This window comes from Notolepis coatsorum (assembly GCF_963971535.1).
Source record: "Notolepis coatsorum genome assembly, chromosome: 4".
NCBI lineage: Eukaryota > Metazoa > Chordata > Actinopteri > Aulopiformes > Paralepididae > Notolepis > Notolepis coatsorum.
The window spans coordinates 114427288-114451390 of NC_140168.1; the positions used below are offsets into that span (position 1 = coordinate 114427288).

Below are 24103 nucleotides of genomic sequence, written 5' to 3' on the forward strand. Positions count from 1 at the left end.
CTGTACCCATTCTGCAATATGTTAAAGTTTTAAATCAATCAATCAATAAATAGCATTTTAGCATTTTTATGAAACTACTGTATATATGTATGTCTCTAAATGTTTTGATGAATTGAAAATGGAGGACCCTTATGTAAAAAAGCCGAAAGTCTTTTTCTGGTCTTCATCCTCCTGTACTGTATTGTACCCATTCTGCAACCTTTTAATACAGTTTTCATTCATTCATTCTGACGGAAACATAATCATTTTGATTGACAGTCGAGTCTGCCAATGACGTCACACCGCTTGCACCCGCCCTGCTGTTCTTAGCACCAATCGGCAAGCGTTATGACTTCCTGAATGTCCCGTGTGCTGAAGTGAACACTGAACATCAACAAAGCTACTAACGTTAGCTCCCCGCGGCCGTCGAGTAGGAGACCAGTGCTTCACAGGATGCTAAATGAGGCATAATGATTTTACTACAACGAATGTTATAATAAAAGCCTTTCCATACATCTGTCTGATTGAAAACTTTATTAACAGACCGCGGAATGGGCATATCTCAGCACAGGCTGAGATATGAACGAGTAACGTGTGGACAGATTGACGCGACACAATCCTCTTGGGCAAAACATCACGATATCCACGATACGTTGAAAAAGTGTATCGTTAATGAACTGTACCCGATATTTATATAATATCGTCATATCGCCCAGCCCTAACACCTACACACACACAAATCGAAGTAAAAAAAAAAAAATTGAGATTTTTTTTTTTTTTTTTTTAATTAATATATATATATATTTTTTTTTTACTTCGATTTTTTTTTTAATGTTCGAAGCTTGTGCCATCGAATCGAATGTTCGAAGCATTTAAGACAGCCCTATTCCAGACGCTGCTGCGCTGTGCTGTAGAGCTGAGCGGATACGACTCTCCACGGGATTTTCAAAATAAGAGTATCGATATGAACCGAACGTTGTTGGCTGCCGGAGCCGTAGATATTATGGCTGGAGCTGCGCTTCTGCGGAGATGAGACTTGCCACTGGATTTTCAAAATAAGAGTATCGATATGAACCGAATGCCTATCGCACCAGTGCTACTGAAGTAAATCCATTCATCGCACAGACCGCTGTTGCTGTAGCACGTGCAATATATATCTTGCACTGTACAGCCCTGCTAGACTACATCAGACTAGACTACATCAGACTAGACTACATCAGACTAGACTACATCAGACTAGACTACATCAGACTAGACTACATCAGACTAGACTACATCAGACTAGACTCTACATCAGACTAGACTACATCAGACTAGACTACATCAGACTAGACTACATCAGACTAGACTACATCAGACTAGACTACATCAGACTAGACTCTAAATCAGACTAGACTCTAATCAGACTAGACTACATCAGACTAGACTACATCAGACTAGACTACATCAGACTAGACTCTACATCAGACTAGACTACATCAGACTAGACTACATCAGACTAGACTACATCAGACTAGACTACATCAGACTAGACTACATCAGACTAGACTACATCAGACTAGACTACATCAGACTAGACTCTACCAGACTAGACTCTACCAGACTAGACTACATCAGACTAGACTACATCAGACTAGACTACATCAGACTAGACTACATCGGACTAGACTACATCGGACTAGACTACATCAGACTAGACTACATCAGACTAGACTACATCAGACTAGACTACATCAGACTAGACTACATCAGACTAGACTCTACATCAGACTAGACTACATCAGACTAGACTACATCAGACTAGACTACATCAGACTAGACTACATCAGACTAGACTACATCAGACTAGACTCTACATCAGACTAGACTCTACATCAGACTAGACTCTACATCAGACTAGACTACATCAGACTAGACTACATCAGACTAGACCACATCAGACTAGACCACATCAGACTAGACCACATCAGACTAGACCACATCAGACTAGACCACATCAGACTAGACCACATCAGACTAGACTACATCAGACTAGACCACATCAGACTAGACCACATCAGACTAGACTACATCAGACTATAATAAGCTCTCCTGTGTCTTCTCTCTCTGCAGGCACAAACAATGGCAGCCGGATGTGGAGTGGATGGAGCAGTATGCCGGGGCAGTGATGTACCCCACTGCCCTCAATGCCAAATGGAACCCCCCCCCCTGGAATGGTACGACCCACACTCGTAGTTCAAATGGCCAACCACGGGGCGATCTTTATTTAACTGTAGTAGCTGGACAATTACTCTGACCAATTACAGACCTGCTGCCAACCTGCACGCATTTAGTCCACAAGAGGACAGACATGTAGAGGTTTATTTCGGTACTGGGACAATAATCTGAATGTTCACACAGAGCAATATTCTCAAAGTACATTCATTATTGATGCAATTAATGAGTAATAAAATGGAAATTCCTTCAGGCACCATCATTGGTTTGAAATATAAGTGTAGACTTAATTTATGGTGAAACATTTTTATTTGACCATTATTATTTTGATGATCATAAATGCTCTGCTTCACACTCACACCTCTTCTGTACGCTCACACCTCTTCTGTACGCTCACACCTCTTCTGTACACTCACACCTCTTCTGTACGCTCACACCTCTTCTGTACGCTCACACCTCTTCTGTACGCTCACACCTCTTCTGTACGCTCACACCTCTTCTGTACGCTCACACCTCTTCTGTACTCACCTCTTCTGTACGCTCACACCTCTTCTGTACGCTCACACCTCTTCTGTACTCACCTCTTCTGTACGCTCACACCTCTTCTGTACGCTCACACCTGTTCTGTACGCTCACACCTCTTCTGTACGCTCACACCTCTTCTGTACGCTCACACCTCTTCTGTACGCCAGGGTTTCCGTTAGAAAAAATTGTTGCCGGTCTCCGTGACCTGCAAGATTTCAATCTACCGGACAAATGAGATTAATTCCGGTCATAGTTTATTGAGCTTTAAAACAATTGATAGGCAGGCTATATAACGAATGTCATCCTCAAGGCATGTACATTTATAATATTATTACTTACAACTAGGCTACTTTTGCGTATACAGTCATTAATTAATATATTCCAAATAAAATAAGTCCCTCGATACTCCGTGCTGCTGCTGACTTTATCCGCGTATGTGGGCAGTCGGTCCGACACTAAACAGCAGTCTGTTATAATCACATTTTTATGAGCTAACGAATTCCCTTATATTGGACATTTGTATTAATTATATCAAGCGAAGAACTGAGAAAGCAGAGAGACGGCAACATTATCGTGGTTTGCGTGACGACTCTCTCCACCTCGCAACGACTTATTTGCAAAGAGTATGGCGCTGCAGAGAAGCTGATTTAGCTGTTATTGGCTCTTTTCTGGGAACCGCACAGCAGCGCCCCCCACCCAACATTGGCTGAAAATGGCTGAATTGGAGTACTGCTGGAATACTGCATTGGGCTGCTTGTGCTATGGCTCTGCAGCTTCACAAAAGTTTGCACACCCAGCACTAAGCTCTCGCTCGCTGACAACGTCGTTGTCATTATTAGAAGCAACGAGGAAACAAATGTAATGATCGTTTCGTTCATCGCATAGGCTATTTAATTTTAGCCTATTTTAATACAATTCAAATAATCAAATTGTGCTTAGACTCAGGGAATTATTTTCACCGGACATTAAGACCGGAGAGATGAAATATGTCGGACTTAAACAGATTTTGCCGGTCAAATACCGGTAATTACCGGCTAACGGAAACGCTGTCACACCTCTTCTGTACGCTCACACCTCTTCTGTACGCTCACACCTCTTCTGTACGTTCACACCTCTTCTGTACGCTCACACCTCTTCTGTACGCTCACACCTCTTCTGTACGCTCACACCTCTTCTGTACGTTCACACCTCTTCTGTACGTTCACACCTCTTCTGTACGCTCACACCTCTTCTGTACGCTCACACCTCTTCTGTACGCTCACACCTCTTCTGTACTCACCTCTTCTGTACGCTCACACCTCTTCTGTACTCACCTCTTCTGTACGCTCACACCTCTTCTGTACGCTCACACCTCTTCTGTACGCTCACACCTCTTCTGTACGCTCACACCTCTTCTGTACGCTCACACCTCTTCTGTACGCTCACACCTCTTCTGTACGCTCACACCTCTTCTGTACGCTCACACCTCTTCTGTACGCTCACACCTCTTCTGTACGGTGGTCACACCTCTTCTGTACGCTCACACCTCTTCTGTACGCTCACACCTCTTCTGTACTCACCTCTTCTGTATGGTGCTCACACCTCTTCTGTACGGTGCTCACACCTCTTCTGTACGCTCACACCTCTTCTGTACTCACCTCTTCTGTACGCTCACACCTCTTCTGTACGCTCACACCTCTTCTGTACGCTCACACCTCTTCTGTACTCACCTCTTCTGTACGCTCACACCTCTTCTGTACGGTGCTCACACCTCTTCTGTACGCTCACACCTCTTCTGTACGGTGCTCACACCTCTTCTGTACGCTCACACCTCTTCTGTACGCTCACACCTCTTCTGTACGCTCACACCTCTTCTGTACGCTCACACCTGTACGCTCACACCTCTTCTGTACGCTCACACCTCTTCTGAACGCTCACACCTCTTCTGTACGCTCACACCTCTTCTGTACGCTCACACCTCTTCTGTACGCTCACACCTCTTCTGTACGCTCACACCTCTTCTGTACTCACCTCTTCTGTACGCTCACACCTCTTCTGTACGCTCACACCTCTTCTGTACGCTCACACCTCTTCTGTACGCTCACACCTCTTCTGTACGCTCACACCTCTTCTGTACGCTCACACCTCTTCTGTACTCGCCTCTTCTGTACGCTCACACCTCTTCTGTACGCTCACACCTCTTCTGTACGCTCACACCTCTTCTGTACGCTCACACCTCTTCTGTACGCTCACACCTCTTCTGTACGCTCACACCTCTTCTGTACGGTGGTCACACCTCTTCTGTACGCTCACACCTCTTCTGTACGCTCACACCTCTTCTGTACGCTCACACCTCTTCTGTACGCTCACACCTCTTCTGTACGCTCACACCTCTTCTGTACGCTCACACCTCTTCTGTACGCTCACACCTCTTCTGTACGCTCACACCTCTTCTGTACGCTCACACCTCTTCTGTACTCACCTCTTCTGTACGCTCACACCTCTTCTGTACGCTCACACCTCTTCTGTACGGTGGTCACACCTCTTCTGTACGCTCACACCTCTTCTGTACTCACCTCTTCTGTACGCTCACACCTCTTCTGTACGCTCACACCTCTTCTGTACGCTCACACCTCTTCTGTACGCTCACACCTCTTCTGTACGCTCACACCTCTTCTGTACGCTCGCACCTCTTCTGTACGCTCACACCTCTTGTGTACTCACCTCTTCTGTACACTCACACCTCTTCTGTACGCTCACACCTCTTCTGTACGCTCACACCTCTTCTGTACGCTCACACCTCTTCTGTATGGTCTCTTCTGTACGCTCACACCTCTTCTGTACGCTCACACCTCTTCTGTACGCTCACACCTCTTCTGTACGCTCACACCTCTTCTGTACGCTCACACCTCTTCTGTACGCTCACACCTCTTCTGTACGCTCACACCTCTTCTGTACGCTCACACCTCTTCTGTACGCTCACACCTCTTCTGTACGCTCACACCTCTTCTGTACGGTGGTCACACCTCTTCTGTACGCTCACACCTCTTCTGTACGCTCACACCTCTTCTGTACGTTCACACCTCTTCTGTACGGTGCTCACACCTCTTCTGTACGGTGCTCACACCTCTTCTGTACGCTCACACCTCTTCTGTACGCTCACACCTCTTCTGTACGCTCACACCTCTTCTGTACGCTCACACCTCTTCTGTACGCTCACACCTCTTCTGTACTCACCTCTTCTGTACGCTCACACCTCTTCTGTACGCTCCAGCGTTTCCGTTAGCCGGTAATTACCGGTATTTGACTGGCAAAATCTGTTGAAGTCCGACATATTTAATCTCTCCGGTCATAATGTCCGGTGAAAATAATTCCCTCTAAACACAATTAGATTATTTGAATTGTATTAAAATAGGCTAAAATTATATAGCCTATGCGATGAACGAAACAATCTCACCAAGCAGCCGGTCTAATAATGACATCCTGCTGTCAGCGCGAGCTGGCTGCTGATATATTTACGTGAAGCATGGCTTGGCAGGGTGCAGTACTCCAATTCAGCCATTGGCAATTCAGCTGTTGGGTGGGGGCGCTGCTGACACCACTGCTCTGCTCTGCCTGCTCCAAGTGCTCCATGCTTCACGTAAATATATCAGCAGCCAGCTCGCGCTGACACAGCGGTGCCAAATTTCTCAGTTCTTCGCTTGATATAATTAATACAAATGTCCAATATAACGGAATTAGTTAGCTCATAAAAATGTGATTATAACAGACTGCTGTTTATTAAGGTCGGGCAGACTGCCCACCGACACCTCAAGTCGGCAGCAGCAGCACGAAGTCTCGAGGGACTTATTTTATTTGGAATATATTAATGACTGATACGCAAAAGTAGCCTAGTTTTAAGTTAAAATATTATAAATGCCTTGATGATGTCATTCTTTATATAGGTCTATCAATTGTTTTTAAGCTCAATAAACTCTGACCGGAATTTATCCCATTTGTCCGGTAGATTGAAATCTACCGGACACTCAGACCTGCAAAAAAAAATTCTAACGGAAACCCTGGTACGCTCACACCTCTTCTGTACGCTCACACCTCTTCTGTACGCTCACACCTCTTCTGTACGCTCACACCTCTTCTGTACGCTCACACCTCTTCTGTACGCTCACACCTCTTCTGGCCAAACCACAGTGTGCCACTGCTGGCCGTTCTGCCCAGAGACGGTGAACGCATCCTAATTGGGTCATGCTACACACACACACACACGCACACGCACGTTGTTGCAGAACATTACACAGATCTTGAGCAAAAAAAGAGGATCTACGTGGTTTGACAATTTCAACAGATCTCGCCTGACATTAGTGCAAGATAGGAAATACAGGAATAGCTTGTTAGTTTTTCTGGACTTGTTTATGAAAACAATTTTAGAGCTTTTGCATAACCTCAGTGATTTCCCACTGCAAGACGTTAAGCAAGTTACATTTCTTACTTTAGCCACCCATCTTTAAAAGTGTACATTTCACCTCAAGATGCAGTCAATTATAATTTGACTAAACATGAAATCACATCACATTTTTGTTGAAGTGAACAACAAGTTGTTGAAACTGGGAGGGTGCGGGCAGGTAACATTATTATATTTTCTGTAATTTGTAAATTAAATAGTTTATAGGCCTATTCATTCTGCAACATACAACAATATTAATTTTTATTATTTTATACATTTTTATTGTGTAGACACAGTATTTCTGACACTGGGAATACATTCCCTGAGATCCATCGATGTCCCTAGAATCAGAAACCAAGAACATGCTTCACCTCCCAGGCTGCTATATAGGTCGCGTGAATATTTTAGGCAACCAACTTGTGTTTAGCGTTTCTCTGATTGGCCACTACGCCCATGTGACCGCGGCAGCGCGGAAATAGGCTGTCTATTGCCATTCTCTAAGACAAACTCTAACCTTAACCAGCTCCTTAACAGCGCCTAAACTTAACCCTTCTAACCTTAACCAACTCCGAAACAATGCCTAACCTTAAGTTGCTTAAAGTTAACATGCCTAAACTTAACCGGCGAAAGAATGCACGCTAAAAAAAAAAATTAATTGAAGGGAATCGAACTTGTCACCAACGGACCGCAGGATCCACAGCAAGGCAGCACTACCAATTGAGCTAGTTCTGGATGTTAAAAAAGGGGGGATTACTGCTACATAATGCTGCCGCGACAGAGCTCCGCGGGGGCGTGGCTAGACGCAAGTTGGGCGTGGCTAGACACAAGTTGGTTGCCTTTAATATTTAGGCACATAGGTCAGACAAATTTTAAGAACACAAAAATATGATGATAACAGGCTTCAGGTCCTTTTGAGACATCGACCCCAACAGGGAGAAGCAGGTGTCCAACCTGACCATCTGAACCCTCTCTCTCCGCCCCCCCCCCCCCCCCCCCCCAGACATCGACCCCAACAGGGAGAAGCAGGTGTCCAACCTGACCATCTGACCCCTCTCTCTCCGCCCCCCCCCCCCCCCCCCCCCCCAGACATCGACCCCAACAAGGAGAAGCAGGTGTCCAACATGACCATCTGAACCCTCTCTCTCCGCCCCCCCCCCCCCCCCCCCCCCCCCCCCCAGACATCGACCCCAACAGGGAGAAGCAGGTGTCCAACCTGACCATCAACTTCGGCCCTCAGCACCCGGCGGCCCACGGCGTCCTGCGTCTGGTCCTGGAGCTCAGCGGGGAGTCGGTGAAGAAGTGTGACCCCCACGTGGGCCTCCTGCACCGGGGCACGGAGAAGCTCATCGAGTACAAGACCTACCTGCAGGTACCTGCTATTCACCATTTACACGCTCCCCCTCGGTCAGATTATACATCACTACGGACCAGGGTTAGAAATTCAAAAAAAATAATCCAGGGCTTAATAAACACATAATATAGATTATCGATTGCAGTTTATTTGAGATACACGCTATATAAGAAATTCCAACTGAATACCATCCTAAACGTTATGACTCATCATGAGCGGATGAACGGGGGGGGGGGGGGGGGGGGGGTCGTTTATAATTCCGTGATCGTCAGTAAATGCTTTATGTAGTATGGGTGATATATTGATCAGAGCGGTTTGCATTAATAATAATAAACAATCACGCTGAAAGTAATGTTGCTGTCCTCTTACCGTTCGCAGATGAGACTGGAGGAAAAAGATCCCACTTATTTGACGTCGATCGACTAGATCCATTTCCGGTTTGTATGGCGCAATAAACGGCCAAATCATATCGCTTATTGAGTTATGGCAGCGATCCATATACACGGATGTGTGTCTAGAGTCCCGCAACAATATGTGACTGCGGGACGCATTTCCCAGATGCACGGAGATCACCAGAGATCCATTTCCGGTTGTAACTTGCCCAATCATCCACCAGGTGGCGGTATTGAAGCGTTGCACGGTTGTGCCGAGTCCCACTGTCTCAGCCGAGGCTGGGTGAGGGAATTATGAATACCATGGCGAAAAAATTTAATATGATCTCAATAACGTTGTACACCGTGGAATGGCGGAATTCGCATGACTTTGAAACCCGTCGTAAGCCGTTTTTGGCGGTGGATGTGTTAATTGATTTTCGGGGGCTTTTATTTTTTATTTCGGGGGCACATCATTTTTATGATGATTAACATAAAGATTATAAAACATTGTTGACCCTTTTTTTTTACAGTCTTTGTCCCTATGTTTGATAACGTAATGTTAATGTCTCCATATATAGGGCTCTACGCTAACCTCTTAAATAAAATGTTAATAAATAAAATCTAAATAAAGATTTAGGAGCACACAAAGAAATTTAGGAGCACAGTGAAAATTGTTCAAGTAACAGAGTTTATTAACAAACTTTTTATCACATGCATATTATACTGTGCGTGTGCACACTATGAATTGAAAATGGGGGACCCTGGTGTAAACAAGACGAAAGTCTTTCTCTGGTCTGCATCCCCTTAACAATTGTGTGTATTGAGCCATACTGTATTGTATTGAGCCGTACTGTATTGTACCCATTCTGCAATCTGTTAAATAAATATTTAATTCATTATAATTGAAACGCTATTGAATAATAGTTAATTAATAGTTAATACAATTATTCTGTTACAGCTACAACTGAGCTATAATTTATACTATAGCTACTGTCCATCAATGTCTTCCTTTTGAATGAAATAGGTTCAGGAGAGAGAGATGTAGAGAGGCAGAGGGAGCGAGACACACACACAGATAGTAGAGCCATTATGAAATCCATTTTTATTATTTTCCAAATTCCATTTAATTTTTTCCCAAATTCCGTTTTTACCATTTTAATATTTCAGAATTCTGTATTTAGCCTTTTACGCCCATTTTACCATCAGAAATAGTATCTAATAAGTGGGAATGAATAAATGTCCACAATTTAATCAGATATAACAGTCCATTTAATGTTTTTAAGTGCTGCAACTCAGAAATACAGTTCAATTTTACACAATATTTTTCAAATAATATTGTGACAAAATAAAAATACACATTTCAAGTGATCACAATTTCAGTAGCCTAGCTATATATATTCTATTGTGATGGAATATAGTAATGCATAATTTATGGACCTTTAGTTTATTTCATTTATAAAGGACAGTGTAGGCCTACTGACAATAATTTGCAAATACTGTAGATGGGTGCACCAGATTTAGCAAGAAGCTATCATTTCCATCTATAGTCCTATGTACTGTAACATAGCTATTTAAATCACAATAGTGTCAGTGATTAGCCTCGCCCTCTAGCTGTCTATTGTGATCACCAGAGATCATCGTTAGAGAGCTGGTGTGTTTTGGGAAGCACGGTCCTTGTTCCTGACATGGCTTTTGAAGTGATCTTCGCACGTGTTTTTGCGGGTCCAGTCCACAGGGTATGTTGACAGAATTTGCAAAACACCTTATCGACTGAAGCATAAAAGTCATTAGGATACTGCTCTGCTCTGAATTTAGGGCTTAGTGGGGAATTTCTTCCGACGTTAACGTTAACGACGCACCGAAGCAGCTAGACGCTTGGACATTTCTCCGTGTTGTGTGTAACACGCAGCGGTCCCCGCCTCCCTAGCTCCTTGCAACAAACGTTCCACCCAAAACGGAATTTCAGTCCAGTTTCTGAACTATTAACAGCGGAGCTGTTTTGTAATCTTCACTCGTCTCGCACACTGTCTGCAAGTAAATGATTTTTCCGGTTCGCACACACACATATTATTAGGGGCAAATACGAGGGAAATGCTCGCACTGTAGAGCATATATATAATTAGATATATAATTAGTAAACTGTCTGTGGCTTTTCTTGCCCCCCTTAACTGATTTTCGAGCGCTTTTGGTCAATTTTCGAGGGCATTTTGCTCCAAGCCCCCGTTAATTTCGAACCCTGCTACGGACTCAACTTTCACTGCTATGCTGATGATACTCGGCTCTATATCAGCACCTCACCATCCTCCCACCTCCCCCCACAGTCTGTAGTCAACTGCCTCCACGCCATAAAAACCTGGATGTCAACCAAATTACTGAAACTGAACAGCAAAAAGACAGAGCTCATGGTTGTGGTCCCCAAGGCACTGCTCCGGAAGGTTGGAGATCTCCACGCAGGCATTAAAGCGTTCCGTCTCCAGATGGATTTCCGTCAATTTGTTTGGGGAGATCCGTCAATTTGATTCGCAGTCTGACGGAATTGGCTACCTTGGTATAATATGATTTGTAGATGCATACAGATTGAAACAAAATTGAGCCAATCAGAGGCGCCAAATATCATGAAAAAGGGGAAAAAAATTCTATCGCAGCCGCGCCAAGCAGTCATCGTCACTCAGCGACTCGAGAGACAGGATTACCCTCTAATTCTGTGTTCCGATACCATATGATGTAATTTATCAACAACACGTGCGGTCTGCTGAGTGAGCATTATAAAACAAACGTGTTTTTAATCGACCGTGAATTAAAGTGTCAATGCTGTTTGTCATTTTAACAGCAGATACTTTCTTAAATGCCACATCGTCCCGAGAGAGGGGTGTTGACAGGGAGCTCTGATAGGTTCGCTTGCTGGTGTTATTGGCATTGGCTGTAGAGCTAACCGAAAAGCTAGTTTTACCTTTAACGTTACCTTGGCTAAAGTTGGGGCTATTCATAATCCAGCAATAATGGCTGCAGACCTGCAAGCAAAGTACAGCAAGTTGGCACAGGAGTATTCCAAGGTAAATCACTTTTTCACCAGTAACGTTACATTGTCTTGTTTCCATCTAGCTCACGTTAACTGGCTAACCTAGCTCACGTTAACCTAGCTCACGCTAACGTCGTCACTGATCGACCTCTCGCACACAATTAATGACATGTTGCGGACAGCCATATCGGTGACAATGTTTAGCTTTTAGTGCCAAGTGATAAGAGTCTGAGGCGGAGTCTCAAAAGAGAATGTTGAATATTTATTGTGCAAAAATCACAACAGAGCCTCTACTACTAACTGAAGTTACCGGAGCCTTCTGGAGTGCAACAACACCGTGCGGAATCAATGTCCCAACAACCATTCCGTGGGTGAACTCATTGAGAGAGTTGTCAATTAATGATACTAATACTAATCTATACAATCACCTGTTGTTGAATAAATACCATTACTAAAAAACTGTATAAAACGGTAGCTGTAAAAAAAAAAAAAAATTATAATTTATATTTTAATATATTTTTTTAATGTATGCACTGGTATCGGATCAGTATCGGTATCGGCCGATACCCAAAGCTCGTTCATGGTTCAAAGTAATGGGAAAAGGGTGCTAGCTCGCCATCAATCAGAAGCTAGCCACAAGACTTGCATTCACGCTCTCCAGCACACAGCCTCCCTGCCTGGCACAACAACCACAACAGTAGGGTCTATAGTCACAGTCAGGACAGTAGGCTCTACAAGTAGGCTCCCTTAAAACGCTAACGCTATTAAAAAAAAATACAGTGGAGGTTAAAATAAGAATATGACTTGGCCTGAAAAAAAGAGTCAGGAGATTTTTATTTTGCTTTAATCCCTGTCCCCGTCTCTCGAAGTCCGTAACCTGGGCGTCACTTTTGACGCCACACTTTCATTTCACTCCCACATCAAATCCGTCACCAAGTCTGCCTTCTACCGCCTCAAAAACATCTCCCGTCTCCGACCCTCACTGTCAGATTCTGTGGCTGAGACCCTGATCCACTCATTTATCACCTCCCGGTTGGACGACTGTAACGGAGTCCTGTTCGGGGTACCCAGCAAAGCCCTGGACAGGCTCCAGTATGTTCAGAACTCGGCTGCCAGGGTTCTCACTCACACCAAGCCCTGGCAGCACATCACCCCCACCCTCATCCACCTCCACTGGCTCCCATTCAATTCTGCATCACCTTCAAACTCCTGCTTCTCACCTACAAATCCCTCATGCCCTCGCCCCCCGATACCTGTCTGATCTCCTCCACCAGCACACTCCATCCCGGAACCTACGATCCTCTGATCTAGGTCTCCTCTCCATCCCTCGCACCAGGTTACGGACTTTCGGGGACAGAGCCTTCAGCGTGGCGTCCCCTACCCTCTCGAACTCTCTCTCTCCCCCCCCCCCCCCCCCGCCCCCGAAATCCGCAACGCCCCAACCCTGGACACCTTCAGAACTGCTCTCAAAACGCCTCTTCACCAAGGCTTTTCCCCATCAATTAGATTAGGTCCATTATCCCTTACCTGCCCTCATCCCCCTTCCCCCCCCCCCCCACTTCCCTAGCCCTATTTTTTGTCCTGATTGTGAAGCGACCTTGGGTTCTATGAAAGGCGCTATAGACATTTTATCTATTATTATTGGACTACTAGAGCATACATTTGAGCCATCAAAGAAATTAAGCAAAAGTGGTTACCTGTGTTGAACTGGTTTATTTTTTTTTTTTTAAATAAAATAAATATAGTGGATTACTATTACAACTACTACCACTGCCAATACTACTGATACATCCCTATTGGCAAACTTTATATTTAAAAAAAAAAAAAAATTCATTAACATTTTCTTTTGGTTCATTATACCAGTGGTTCCCAAAGTCGGGGTCGCGACCCAAAGGTGGGCCGCGAGCAGCCACGGATAGGCCGCGAGATGATTTAAAACAAATTTAATTTAATTTTTTTTTTTTTTTTGTCAGGCCACTGAACTTAGAAGCAGGCCAGGACAGTGTTTTTAGTTGTATTCTAAAATTCTATTCGATTGTATTCTAAAATGTGACTATATGGTTTTATATTAACTTAATAAATAAACAAAAACGAAAAATCTACTTATTTCAACGAACATTTCAAACTAAATAACAGATTATGCATATAAAACGCTGAAAACAACCGAAGCAACAATAGTATTTTAATGAGGCTATTATTATTATCATTATTATTTTGCAACAAGTTAGCCCTCTCATAAATAGCACATATAAATGAATAACTAACTTGAACTAACTTAATAGGATTGAAGTGATATTTGGCTAAAAAAATCGGTCACAAAAAAAAAAAAAAAAAAAAAAAAAAAAGCCAGACGATGTGCATTGGGCCGCGGCTCTCTGACGCCTTATTTTCTGGGTCCCGGCCTGAAAAGTTTGGGAACCCCTGCATTATACAACTGTGGCGGGACTAATTCTCCACTTGCACAACCTGAAAGTAGGCACTTCCGGCTGACTTCCGGTTGCCAATGGTACTTCCTGTCCCATCCAAATACATTGGTTTTAGCTACTTTTCTCCCCTTATTTAAACAACTTTGTCGTCACAGAGAGGCAATGAAACGTTTGTATTATTATAGTATAGAATGTATTTAATAAGCAAACGTTTTGTCAGCAGGGTTTTTGGGCTGTATTTCATGTAAAAACGTTTACTGTTAGTTTCCTTGCTCAGCCAGCATTAGCCTTCATTAGCTAACAGAAGCTTGTGGTTAAACAGGCCGGATTAGCTTTGAGCTAACTATCTTTCCCGACCCATGTATTCATTCCATTCTAAACATAACGTTAGTTTACAAAACATGACCTGTCTATATAACGTTGAGGAACAAATTATAAGTGTGTGGGTGTGTGTTTTGGTGAACATTGGACTGCAAACAGAAAATGCATCACAGTTACAGACAGTAGCTACTGTTAGCTGCACTCAGGCTGGCTGCACTCAGGCGGCGCGATCAGCCTGTTGGACAGGGAATGAAGATCTCCAGCGAACACTTCATTGCCTCGGATTATGTTGTTGGGGGTGGAAGGTTTGTCCAGAAGACCACTAATCAGCTGAAGCCTGATGCGGTTCCCTCGGTCTTCGACAGACAGACCGGCGCAGGCTCCCGGGAGCGATGGCTAGCTAGTTAGCACCAGCCGAGGACCGGCGTTAGCTGCCGGGAGCGATGGCTAGCTAGTTAGCACCAGCCGGGGACCTGGAGCGATGGCTAGCTAGTTAGCACCAGTCGGGGACCGGCGTTAGCTGCCGGGAGCGATGGCTAGCTAGTTAGCACCAGCCGAGGACCGGCGTTAGCTGCCGGGAGCGATGGCTAGCTAGTTAGCACCAGCCGGGGACCTGGAGCGATGGCTAGCTAGTTAGCACCAGTCGGGGACCGGCGTTAGCTGCCGGGAGCGATGGCTAGCTAATTAGCACCAGCCGGGGACCGGCGTCAGCTCCCGGGAGCGATGGCTAGCTAGTTAGCACCAGCCGGGGACCGGGAGCGATGGCTAGCTAGTTAGCACCAGTCGGGGACCGGCGTTAGCTGCCGGGAGCGATGGCTAGCTAGTTAGCACCAGTCGGCGACCGGCGTTAGCTGCCGGGAGCGATGGCTAGCTAGTTAGCACCAGCCGGGGACCAACCGACTGTTGCTAACTAGCTAGCCATCGCTCCCGGAGGCTGACGCCGGTCCCCGACTGGTGGTCACAAGCTAGCCATCGCTCCCGGCAGCTAATGCCGGTCCCCGACTGGTGCTAACTAGCTAGCCATCGCTCCCAGCAGCTAACGCCGGTCCTCGGCTGGTGCTAACTAGCTAGCCATCGCTCCCGGGAGCCTGCGCCGGTCTGTCTGTCGAAGACCGAGGGTCTTCTGGACAAACCTTCCACCCCCAACAACATAATCCGAGGCAATGAAGTGTTCGCTGGAGATCTTCATTCCCTGTCCAACAGGCTGATCGTGCCGCCTGAGTGCAGCCAGCCTGAGTGCAGCTAACAGTAGCTACTGTCTGTAACTGTGATGCATTTTCTGTTTGCAGTCCAATGTTCACCAAAACACACACCCACACACTTATAATTTGTTCCTCAACGTTATATAGACAGGTCATGTTTTGTAAACTAACGTTATGTTTAGAATGGAATGAATACATGGGTCGGGAAAGATAGTTAGCTCAAAGCTAATCCGGCCTGTTTAACCACTAGCTTCTGTTAGCTAATGAAGGCTAATGCTGGCTGAGCAAGGAAACTAACAGTAAACGTTTTTACATGAAATACAGCCCAAAAACCCTGCTGACAAACGTTTGCTTATTAAATACATTCTATACTATAATAATACAAACGTTTCATTGCCTCTCTGTGACGACAAAGTTGTTTAAATAAGGGGAGAAAAGTAGCTAAAACCAATGTATTTGGATGGGACAGGAAGTACCATTGGCAACCGGAAGTCAGCCGGAAGTGCCTACTTTCAGGTTGTGCAAGTGGAGAATTGGCGGGCCGCCGCAGTCTAGGTAATTAATGGGAAACCCTGGCCAGCCACTAACCACAGTGTCTTCCTGTCTCTCAGAACAATCTCTCTCTCTCTCTCTCTCTCGCTCTCGCTCTCGCTCTCGCTCTCGCTCTCGCTCTCTTTCTCTTTTCAGCCACTAACCACAGTGTCTTCCTCTCCCTCAGGCCCTGCCCTACTTCGACCGCCTGGACTACGTCTCCATGATGTGCAACGAGCAGGCCTACTCCCTGGCCGTGGAGAAGCTGCTGAACATCGAGGCTCCTCTCCGTGCCCAGTGGATCAGAGGTGGGAGGAATATCAAGAGAATATACAGCGGGAGCTGGTTATAGTTACTACAGTGTTCCCACTGGAAACACATGGGACATGGGAAACCTTGTGTTAGGGCTGTACCCAATGTAATACATTTTTATTTTTATTTTTTTATATATATACATTTGAAGCTTCTATTTGAAGTATTCAAATGAAGCTTCGAATGTCTGTCGTCATATTTTATGACCTAATCAAACTAATAAATATATATAAAAAAACTTTTAAATCCTCAATTTGAATAAAGTGATTAATCTGATTAAATTAGTCTTTTTTCTTTATTAAATCAAACTTTCTTTAATGAATATGACTCGTCTGATTCGTCGATATAAATAATCCAATAAGGCACGGTTGTTACTACAGTGATGGTGGCGTCTTGATGGAGTGCCAAGCGGATGCAGATAGGCTACATCATTTATGATAAATGTTTTATAAAAAAAATTATGACGAGTCATATACTATAATAGTATAATATTAGTGTAGCCTAATCTTTATCTGCAACTGTGAAGAAAAACCCCATTGGTTTAAACAGAATGAATAGACGCATACAAAAAATTATAATAAAAAACAAAAAAATCCGAATGTTGATTTAGAATTCGAATGTCGACGTTATGAATGAAGCTTTGAACTATTGGGTACAGCCCTGCTGGTGTTGTCCCCGTTCAATTAAGTTCACCTTTCTGTTATTTTGTTAAGTGTCCAGTAGGCTTGGGCGGTATGACGGTATTACGGTATACCAGGGTATTTAGAAATCCAGACGGTATTGAAAAATCAATACCGTCAAAATCACAGATGCGTTTCAGTTTATATTACACTGAAACAGAGTTTTCGACGGCATTGGTTGTAGTGCACACACAGCACGCGCCACCAGAGGGCGAGACCAGTCCTCACTAGTGGAGCGAGCACACGCAGAGCTGGTTGTCTACACACAGGAGGACGCAAACAGTAGGGAGAAACCCGCTTCAGTGGTGGAAATGAAATGAGACACGCTTACGGTTGCTGGAGCTGCGGGCTAACTGGCTACCGTTCTGAGAGCTAACGATAGTAGCACTAGGATGCTGCAGGCTAACTGGCTACCGTTCTGAGAGCTAACGATAGTAGCACTAGGATGCTGCAGGCTAACTGGCTACCGTTCTGAGAGCTAACGATAGTAGCACTAGGATGCTGCAGGCTTCTGGCTACCGTTCTGAGAGCTAACGATAGTAGCACTAGGATGCTGCAGGCTTCTGGCTACCGTTCTGAGAGCTAACGTTAGCAGTACTAGGATGCTGCCGGCTTCTGGCTACCGTCATACTGTCAGCATGGTATGACGGTATGAAAAGAATTATACCGCCCAAGCCTAGTGTCCAGCCACAAGTGTTCAGAGACCAGCTGCAGTTCAAACGTTGGTTACGGGTTTAGAGAGTTCTGAATGGGCTGCACCTGGTTTAGAGAGTTCTGAATGAGCTGCACCTGGTTTACAGAGTTCTGAATGAGCTGCACCTGGTTTTCCGCCTCCTCACGCCAGTGGGTTGGCGGTGAGCCTTCACTTGTCGTGTCCTGTCCGTGCACTGGGGGTTTACCTTAGTCGGACGCAGGATCTCAGGGCTTCCGATCAACTGTTTGTTTGTTATGGTGGCCCTCGCGCGGGTAAGGCGCTGTCCAAGCAGCGCCTGTCACATTGGTTGTGCGAGGGCATTGCCCTTTGCTACACGTTGGCTGGACAGGTTCCCCCCGGGGGCGTCAGGGCACACTCTGCTCGTGGTGTGGCGGCCTCTGCTGCCCTGTTGGGGGGGCCTCGGTGGAGGATATCTGTGCTGCGGCCTCCTGGTCCTCCTGGAGTCCTTTTGTTAGGTTTTACCTCATGGACATGACTGGAGGTTCTGTCTCCCAGGCGGTCCTGAGGTCCGGGACCTCTCCTGCAGCCCGCCATCAGGTGGGCTAGCAGGGTTTGTGGGTGTGGACCGCGGGGTGCTGTGTCACACGTGGTCCCGCTTGTGCGTTCAGGGGTACCCGTTTTCCCCCTTTTTCGCACTTTGGTGGAGTTGACTGCCTCCCCCCCTTGGTTAGGACGGGCGGGTGGATGGGACTCCCCTCCTCCCTGGCTGGGGCTTACGGGCCCTCAGGGTAGGGCTGGGCGATAAAACGATAACGATAACTATCGCGATAAATTATTTCCTCTAAATAAACATGAAACGTGGTCGCAAAGTTTCGATATATCGATTTTCCAAGCTTGGATATGAGCACACGCACTAACAACCAATCAGTGAAGGAGATGGCCGACAGCGGAAGGAGACCCGGAATCTAGGACTCCAGTAGTCAACAGGCTGGCTAGGGTAATTAGCTTGCACGGCGCTATTTTACAGTTTACCTGCCGAGTTGGTGTGTTTTGAATTCTGAGAGTAACTGTTATAGTAGTGTGGGGTATACGGTGGACGTCGTTGCAATGTATTGGGGCGGAACAGAGTATTTTATGGTCATATTTAGTACATTGTCATGAGATACTCCGCTTGCTCTGGACTGGCTAACTGCTAACGTGCGCGGACTGATGACGACATCAACTCGACTCTCGAGACATTTGCAGCAGCAAAACAAGTCTATTAATAGCCCGTCCATCGGCGCCGGGCATAAAAAGTTCATTAAACTTGACGGACATTATATCGACGATAATTATCGATATCGAGTTATATGAAAATAATTTTATAATTTTATCGCGATAACGTTTTTGGCCATATCGCCCAGCCCTACCTCAGGGGGTGCATTTGTTGAGCCGCGTGTCTGCTCTGCCCCTTATCTCAGAAGGCAGAGCGAGACGCGAGGCCAGTTTAAATGTAACGTAAGGTTATTCTATAACCCTAGTTACATGATACTGGCTGAGCGTCTCGCTCTTAGCGCCCTGAGGTCCCTTGGGGGTGTTTTCCGCTTATGGAAATCGAACTGGGAAGGGTGAGGCGTGACCACTTCCGGCGTCGTATAGGGACCCATGGGGGTGGCGCGGTCACGTGCAAGTGGGTGCATTTGTTTTTGTTTCGTGTGCACGCTAGGTGCGAGGAGATAAGAGGTTATCTCAGTAGCAGAGCGAGGCGCTCAGCCAGTATCATGTAACTAGGGTTATAGAATAACCATACGTTATTTAGAGCGTTATGTCACCGGAGGTCACCTGGTCGACCTTCAGGATGTCAGCTGAGGTCACCTGGTCGACCTTCAGGATGTCAGCTGAGGTCACCTGGTCGACCTTCAGGATGTCAGCTGAGGTCACCTGGTCGACCTTCAGGATGTCAGCTGAGGTCACCTGGTCGACCTTCAGGATGTCAGCTGAGGTCACCTGGTCGACCTTCAGGATGTCCGCTGAGGTCACCTGGTCGACCTTCAGGATGTCAGCTGAGGTCACCTGGTCGACCTTCAGGATGTCAGCTGAGGTCACCTGGTCGACCTTCAGGATGTCAGCTGATTGGCGTTGGACCTCTCCAGTGAGCTTCCTCACTGAGAATAGTGTTGGATGAACCCAGCTCTCTCCTGGGGACAGTTCATCTATTCGCTTCTGAAAATATACACCGTACTCTTACTACATAGTGCACCTTTTTAACATTTGTGTGTGTAGTGTTGTTTGGAGAGCTGACCCACATGTTGTGTGTGTAGTGTTGTTTGGAGAGCTGACCCACATGTTGTGTGTGTAGTGTTGTTTGGAGAGCTGACCCACATGTTGTGTGTGTAGTGTTGTTTGGAGAGCTGACCCACATGTTGTGTGTGTAGTGTTTGGAGAGCTGACCCACATGTTGTGTGTGTAGTGTTGTTTGGAGAGCTGACCCACATGTTGTGTGTGTAGTGTTGTTTGGAGAGCTGACCCACATGTTGTGTGTGTAGTGTTTGGAGAGCTGACCCACATGTTGTGTGTGTAGTGTTGTTTGGAGAGCTGACCCACATGTTGTGTGTGTAGTGTTGTTTGGAGAGCTGACCCGCATCCTGAACCACATCATGGCCGTCACCACCCACGCCCTGGACATCGGAGCCATGACCCCCTTCTTCTGGCTGTTTGAGGAGCGAGAGAAGGTCAGGCCCCCTTCTTTAGAGCAACATCTCGCTCACTGTGTGGAATGCAAGTATCGTATAATTTCCAAATGAAAGATTAATTGATTTACCAATATATAATTCCCTGATGTTGGAGTGGACAATCTTTTGAATGGCTCCCATAAGTAACTCTGTGCGTCTTTAACTCTCCTCCTCTTTCCCAGATGTTTGAGTTGTAACTCCTCCTCTTTCCCAGATGTTTGAGTTGTAACTCCTCCTCTTCCCCAGATGTTTGAGTTGTAACTCCTCCTCTTCCCCAGATGTTTGAGTTGTAACTCCTCCTCTTCCCCAGATGTTTGAGTTGTAACTCCTCCTCTTTCCCAGATGTTTGAGTTGTAACTCTCTTCCCCAGATGTTTGAGTTCTATGAGCGCGTGTCCGGGGCGAGGATGCACGCTGCGTACGTCCGACCAGGAGGAGTGCACCAGGTGAGGAAAACTGGGGGAAAGAAATGATGGTTGCCGTTATTCCTCTGTCCTTATCTTCTTTTTTAAACTATAGAACAGCCTTTTCAGAGTTTCTTGTGTTAGACCTTTAGACTTCTCAGGTAAATTGCTCGTTAAATCACTGTTGGTTAGATTATGTTGAAAGTGAGCCCTGTATATACACTCTTAAACTTAAAAGGTTTTGATGGTGAACATGATGGTGGTACTGTAGTGGTGATGATGATGATGAAGGTGTTGTGACTTTATCCCAGGACATGCCGCTGGGCCTAATGGACGATATCTATGAGTGGTGCAAGAACTTCTCCATCAGGATCGATGAAGTGGAAGAGGTGCGTGTGACGCTGTGACCATCTCTAACCTGACTCCCATAGACCTCTCTAACCTGACTCCCATAGACCTCTCTAACCTGACTCTCATAGACCTCTCTAACCTGACTCCCATAGACCTCTCTAACCTGACTCCCATAGACCTCTCAGGAGTGACTCCCATAGACCTCTCTAACCTGACTCCCATAGACCTCTCAGGAGTGACTCCCATAGACTTCTCAGGAGTGACTCCCATAGACCTCTCTAACCTGACTCCCATAGACTTCTCAGGAGTGACTCCCATAGACCTCTCTAACCTGACGCCCATAGACCTCTCTAACCTGACTCCCATAGACCTCTCTAACCTGACTCCCATAGACCTCTCTAACCTGACTCCCATAGACCTCTCTAACCTGACTCCCATAGACCTCTCTAACCTGACTCCCATAGACCTCTCAGGAGTGACTCCCATAGACCTCTCTAACCTGACTCCCATAGACCTCTCAGGAGTGACTCCCATAGACCTCTCTAACCTGACTCCCATAGACCTCTCAGGAGTGACTCCCATAGACCTCTCTAACCTGACTCCCATAGACTTCTCAGGAGTGACTCCCATAGACCTCTCAGGAGTGACTCCCATAGACCTCTCTAACCTGACTCCCATAGACCTCTCTAACCTGACTCCCATAGACCTCTCAGGAGTGACTCCCATAGACCTCTCTAACCTGACTCACATAGACCTCTCTAACCTGACTCCCATAGACCTCTCTAACCTGACTCCCATAGACCTCTCTAACCTGACTCCCATAGACTTCTCTAACCTGACTCCCATAGACCTCTCAGGAGTGACTCCCATAGACCTCTCTAACCTGACTCCCATAGACCTCTCTAACCTGACTCCCATAGACCTCTCTAACCTGACTCCCATAGACCTCTCAGGAGTGACTCCCATAGACCTCTCTAACCTGACTCCCATAGACCTCTCTAACCTGACTCTCATAGACCTCTCTAACCTGACTCTCATAGACCTCTCTAACCTGACTCCCATAGACCTCTCTAACCTGACTCCCATAGACCTCTCTAACCTGACTCCCATAGACCTCTCTAACCTGACTCCCATAGACCTCTCTAACCTGACTCCCATAGACCTCTCTAACCTGACTCCCATAGACCTCTCTAACCTGACTCCCATAGACTTCTCAAGAGTGACTCCCATAGACCTCTCTAACCTGACTCCCATAGACCTCTCAGGAGTGACTCCCATAGACTTCTCAGGAGTGACTCCCATAGACCTCTCTAACCTGACTCCCATAGACTTCTCAGGAGTGACTCCCATAGACCTCTCTAACCTGACTCCCATAGACTTCTCAGGAGTGACTCCCATAGACTTCTCAGGAGTGACTCCCATAGACCTCTCTAACCTGACTCTCATAGACTTCTCAGGAGTGACTCCCATAGACCAATCTAACCTGACTCCCATAGACCTCTCTAACCTGACTCCCATAGACCTCTCTAACCTGACTCCCATAGACTTCTCAGGAGTGACTCCCATAGACCTCTCTAACCTGACTCCCATAGACCTCTCTAACCTGACTCCCATAGACCTCTCTAACCTGACTCCCATAGACTTCTCAGGAGTGACTCCCATAGACCTCTCTAACCTGACTCCCATAAACCTCTCTAACCTGACTCCCATAGACTTCTCAGGAGTGACTCCCATAGACCTCTCTAACCTGACTCCCATAGACTTCTCAGGAGTGACTCCCATAGACTTCTCAGGAGTGACTCCCATAGACCTCTCTAACCTGACTCCCATAGACCTCTCTAACCTGACTCCCATAGACTTCTCAGGAGTGACTCCCATAGACCTCTCTAACCTGACTCCCATAGACTTCTCAGGAGTGACTCCCATAGACCTCTCTAACCTGACTCCCATAGACCTCTCAGGAGTGACTCCCATAGACCTCTCTAACCTGACTCCCATAGACCTCTCTAACCTGACTCCCATAGACCTCTCTAACCTGACTCCCATAGACCTCTCTAACCTGACTCCCATAGACCTCTCTAACCTGACTCCCATAGACCTCTCAGGAGTGACTCCCATAGGCCTCTCTAACCTGACTCCCATAGACCTCTCTAACCTGACTCCCATAGACCTCTCTAACCTGACTCCCATAGACCTCTCTAACCTGACTCCCATAGACCTCTCAGGAGTGACTCCCATAGACCTCTCTAACCTGACTCCCATAGACCTCTCAGGAGTGACTCCCATAGACCTCTCAGGAGTGACTCCCATAGACCTCTCAGGAGTGACTCCCATAGACTTCTCAGGAGTGACTCCCATAGACTTCTCAGGAGTGACTCCCATAGACTTCTCAGGAGTGACTCCCATAGGCCTCTCAGGAGTGACTCCCATAGACCTCTCAGGAGTGACTCCCATAGACTTCTCAGGACTGACTCCCATAGACCTCTCTAACCTGACTCCCATAGACCTCTCTAACCTGACTCCCATAGACCTCTCTAACCTGACTCCCATAGACCTCTCTAACCTGACTCCCATAGACCTCTCTAACCTGACTCCCATAGACCTCTCAGGAGTGACTCCCATAGGCCTC

The 24103-nt window shown here is 46.2% G+C and overlaps 1 protein-coding gene across 1 annotated transcript in view; it reads left to right on the top strand.

The window, feature by feature from the left end:
- Nucleotides 1-24103, top strand: part of ndufs2 (NADH:ubiquinone oxidoreductase core subunit S2) — an 88465-nt gene that overhangs the window by 25852 nt on the left and 38510 nt on the right. Inside the window, exons 2-7 of the mRNA XM_084312366.1 lie at nucleotides 2092-2195; nucleotides 8317-8507; nucleotides 16550-16670; nucleotides 20608-20720; nucleotides 21091-21165; nucleotides 21435-21512. Coding sequence (XP_084168492.1) covers nucleotides 2092-2195; nucleotides 8317-8507; nucleotides 16550-16670; nucleotides 20608-20720; nucleotides 21091-21165; nucleotides 21435-21512 — 682 coding nt within the window. The remainder of the gene's footprint in view (nucleotides 1-2091; nucleotides 2196-8316; nucleotides 8508-16549; nucleotides 16671-20607; nucleotides 20721-21090; nucleotides 21166-21434; nucleotides 21513-24103) is intronic.